Source organism: Arachis ipaensis, chromosome B04 (genome assembly GCF_000816755.2).
Source record: "Arachis ipaensis cultivar K30076 chromosome B04, Araip1.1, whole genome shotgun sequence".
Classification (NCBI taxonomy): Eukaryota; Viridiplantae; Streptophyta; class Magnoliopsida; order Fabales; family Fabaceae; genus Arachis; species Arachis ipaensis.
The window spans coordinates 27,637,336-27,641,411 of NC_029788.2; the positions used below are offsets into that span (position 1 = coordinate 27,637,336).

The following is a 4,076-nucleotide window of genomic DNA, read 5'->3' on the forward strand; positions in this document are numbered from 1 at the left end:
TTAGATTGAGGTATTTATTTCTTGTTGCATCAAGAAATTGAATATAAAGAGAATCAGTTGATTTTTTATTCAATTTCTTGATGCAACGAGAAAGAAATACCTCAATCTAATTTGTTCACTGGTTTAGAAATTAAATCGAAGAAACTCACCCAATTTTAGGTTAAATAAAGAAAACTCTAAATCTTCTGACATAAAATTCAAATTAGTAACTAAATAGACAAAATTAAAATACGTAAAATTAAATTAAAATTAATATTAATTATCACCAACATTTGAATGAAACAAATATCACTTCTAAAAATCTAAAAAAAATATTTAGTCTCTACGTGTAACCCTACTATTAAAATATTTAGTCTCTAATCATCTAGAAAAGGACATGGCGCCCCCTGACTATTAGAAAATAATAACACGGTCCTTATCCATTCTCTCGTGTGGCTGAAAGGACCCTCTTGTCGGTTTTTAGGTAAAAAGTAACCGGAAGTACCGGTAAGAAGGTCTTTTTGGTCACACGGAGAGAATGATTAAGGACCGCGTTGTTAATTTCTAATGGTGAGAGGGCGCCATGTCAATTTCGTAAATGGTTAGGGAATGGGGAGGGGTTTTACTCTTATTCATTTTATGCAATATAGTTTGGTCAGAAGAGTCAAACAGCCTTTAAAATCACTAAAATTAAATTTCAAATTCAATTATGTGATCTGCGAAGACACTCCAACCAGCAAGCAAGACGAGAAAGAGACTCCATTCTTTCGTGGTTCAGTTCAACACTTAAACCAGAGGCTCTGTTGCTTGCTCATAATTTTTTATTAAATCATATTCTAACTCTAATATCTCCCTTTTATCCTTCTTCTTCTTCTGCTTCAATTTATTTCTTGGAAAATTGAGAAATGTCAATGGGGAACGAGTCAAGTTGGGTTGGGAAGAAGCCTATCAGGCGCATTGGTGGCATGTCCGACGCACTCTCCATCGCCGCCGATCTTGGTTTCTCCGTCTCCGCTTCCCAACTACCGCCTCAGGTACGCATACTTCATTCATTCAGATTCCGCATTTATCTTGTTTCACTGAAATTACGGTTTTGCCACCAACTCTCTCTGTTTCTAGGAATCTTCTCTTCCTAGTAGCGGCGAAAAGGGCGAGGACTTGGTCAGGGTTTTGAGGGAACTAACCACTGTTCAACGCAAGATCGCGGATTTGCAAGTCGAACTTCAAGGACGCAAGGTTTTTTCTTCTTCTATTCTGTACCTTTTTCTATTTTATTTTATTATTATACTTTAAAGTTTAAACAAGTTTGTGGGTAAAATGGTAAATTATGTTGATCTTCCCAGTATCGCTATACTGAAATCCATTGTAGTGTTTTCGCATTCTGCAAATTACATTCATGTTAAGTATAATTTTTTGTGAATTATGTGAAAATATTGCCTAATTTGTAGGGGAGATTTGTTAGTTTCTCTTTATGATTGATGTAAGAGTTCATAAGATTTGTGAAATTGTGTAGGATGATAAGAATGTTGCGCATTTGACGCATGTGAGTGAAATGGAAAAGAAAATTGAGACTTTGGGGAGGATTACCGCCATACTGAAAGATGTTATCCAGAATAAGGTAATGTGGCTGTGCCCTCCATTATACCTGCTTTCAGTATTTTTTCCTTTTTCGGTAGTTTCCGTGGATTAGTTCATTAGGAATAAATTGATTTACCGAATTTAATGTTGCAGGATCGCATCATAGCTCGCCTGCAGCAGCCTTATTCTCTTGATTGCATTCCTGTAGAAGCAGAATTTCAGGTTGGTGAAATCATAATTGCTATTTATTACTGATTTATAGCAAAAATTACTCCATGCAAAATTGTTAATTTAGGGGGGCGGGTGAATGGTTTTTGATTGTGTTAGTAGCATTACTCATTGGCAGGGAGAGACACTTCATTATCTTGTGTTGTAGTTGGTGATGTAGCAAGATTTAGTCCATAGCATGATAAGTATATTTGTTGGCTTGAATTAAACTTGCTAACTGGAAGTTTCAGCTCTATGGGGTAAAATAATTGGAATTAGTTGGCTTCTCCACTGCTGCTGTAGATGCTAGATAGTTTTCAGGCTTATGTTTACGCACTCTGTCGTGTTAGCTTCTTGAATTCATTCAATTATTCTCAGTGCCTGAGTTGTTGAGCTGAAGTTTTTTGGAGCGAAATGTGTGTATACTTGTAATGTAAAGATGAAATTTGTATCTGAAGACTAAAATATGATATTTTGGAATCATAACAATTCCTATGATACTACCTTTAACTTCACATGTATAATTAGTCCTTTTTCCCTTTAATTTTACATATTTATAGAATTGTCTAGATTATTAATCTTGGGGGAAAGCATGAATTAATCCAACTTTTACCTTATATCCACACCATGCACTTTTAGTTGAAAATTGATGTAATGCTGAACTATTGATTCATGAGAATAGACTTCTATTTAAGAATGTTTTAACGCCTTCTGTCATATATATTTCTTCAACTCTTGCAGAAACAATTCTCTGAACTACTGATGAAGGCAGCTAGTGATTATGGTGCCTTGACAGCATCAGTGGCAGATTTTCAGTGGAGTCAGAATTTCAAGGAACCTCCTTCAGTTTGGGGGGTATGTTTCTACAGTATATTTATTGTGGCAACATCTTGTCATAAATCATTAGTTAATTTATATTTGCATCCATGAACCCTTATTTGATATGATAAGTATACCAGTAGATAGTAAATACTACAAAATGGAGGTTCTCCTAAGAGGCTTTCTGTCTGTTGCATATTCTGAAGGTTTTATCAATTGTTTTCAAAGGCAACTGGTGCAAAACTGGAATTGATTTTAGGCCATCCCAGATCGAATAATGACATAAGGAAAATGCTAATTGGACAACTAGAAAAGAGCCAACAACCAAGAACTGCAAAATATAGTTTTTTTCCTTGTAGTTATTGGTTGTTAGCTTTTTGTTTCTAATCAAATTAGCATTTCCTAATGAGTAATGACACAAATAAATTTATATACTTGCAGTTTTTTACCTTTTCTTTTATCCTTATAGGAAATGCTTCGACCCATTCCAGTAGCTTTGGCATCTTGCACTCGCTTCTTTGAAGCAATGTCTGCCACAAGAGAGTCATTTGCAGCCCTTCAGAAATTGAGAGTGGGTCAATTTGATTCCCCTATACCAAGTACTCCGGCCAGAGATCCTTCCCAAAGACTGCCCGGAGTTTCTGATTGTCTGACTCCACCTCCAATGGAAAACTGAAGCAAACCTCGATGAGATAGTTGTCAGAAATTGAAGGAAGTAAGAATTAGTTCAACAAGCACCATGATTCAAACAACTAGGTGAGTGTTATAGGATCTTCTTGTGCCCTTTCTCAGTTGAAGAAGAGTTTACTTCATCCAACTGTTTGTGCAGATCAACTGTTTTAACTTGATTTACCAAAAATCTTTCATGATTACTATGTGAAAAACTCCAATAGTTTTGTAATTCTGCAAGGCTTGTGACCAAAACGCATTGTATACATGTACATCTAAAACCCAGCATTAACTGTTGTGTTGTGCCTGAATCAGCTTTTAGTCTTTTACACTCTGAATGTACAAAGTAGAGACTTATTTTCTTTCTCCTAACTTTATTCTGTCTTGGTAACCTTTTAGCTTGACAGGTGAGCTGTTAAATGATCAATATGGAGTTTTTATAATAAAAAGGTTACCAATATGTTGCAACTCTTATGGTCGTAGCCAAGAAATTGAAAGATGAAATATATAGTAGAGGAGAAAAAGACGTCTTAAATACAAGTGAATGAAAAACGGTAATTACATTCAGTTACAATAGAATCTATATTTATATTTTAATTATTTAATCATTTATATATGATTAAAAAAATGTAGTCAGATCTAAAGAATCACAATAAACCATTCTTATGTTTGATAGTGTCACTTTACACATTTTGTTTTTTTTATATTGTATGTTTGTATAGATTTGTAAAAAAAAAAATTATTATTAAAATAAGAATGACAACATCTATTCATTGTAATTTATTATGATTAGAGAAAAGGACAAATAGGACTTTGACCTTTTG

The 4,076-nt window shown here is 34.3% G+C and overlaps 1 protein-coding gene across 2 annotated transcripts; it reads left to right on the forward strand.

Moving 5' to 3' along the window:
* Positions 666 to 3,839, forward strand: LOC107639161 (AUGMIN subunit 2). 2 transcript variants are annotated; one of them, XR_001619985.2, is made up of 7 exons: positions 666 to 1,013; positions 1,099 to 1,215; positions 1,493 to 1,597; positions 1,711 to 1,779; positions 2,506 to 2,619; positions 3,053 to 3,339; positions 3,652 to 3,839. XR_001619985.2 is itself a non-coding variant. In XM_016342595.2 (6 exons), exons 1-6 carry the CDS (start codon positions 885 to 887, stop codon positions 3,257 to 3,259), a joined length of 741 nt encoding a protein of 246 aa, XP_016198081.1. In that variant the 5' UTR covers positions 666 to 884; the 3' UTR covers positions 3,260 to 3,624. The 2 variants fall into 2 exon arrangements, 1 of the variants encoding a protein (XP_016198081.1); XM_016342595.2 differs by lacking the exon at positions 3,652 to 3,839 and having other exon boundaries at positions 3,053 to 3,624.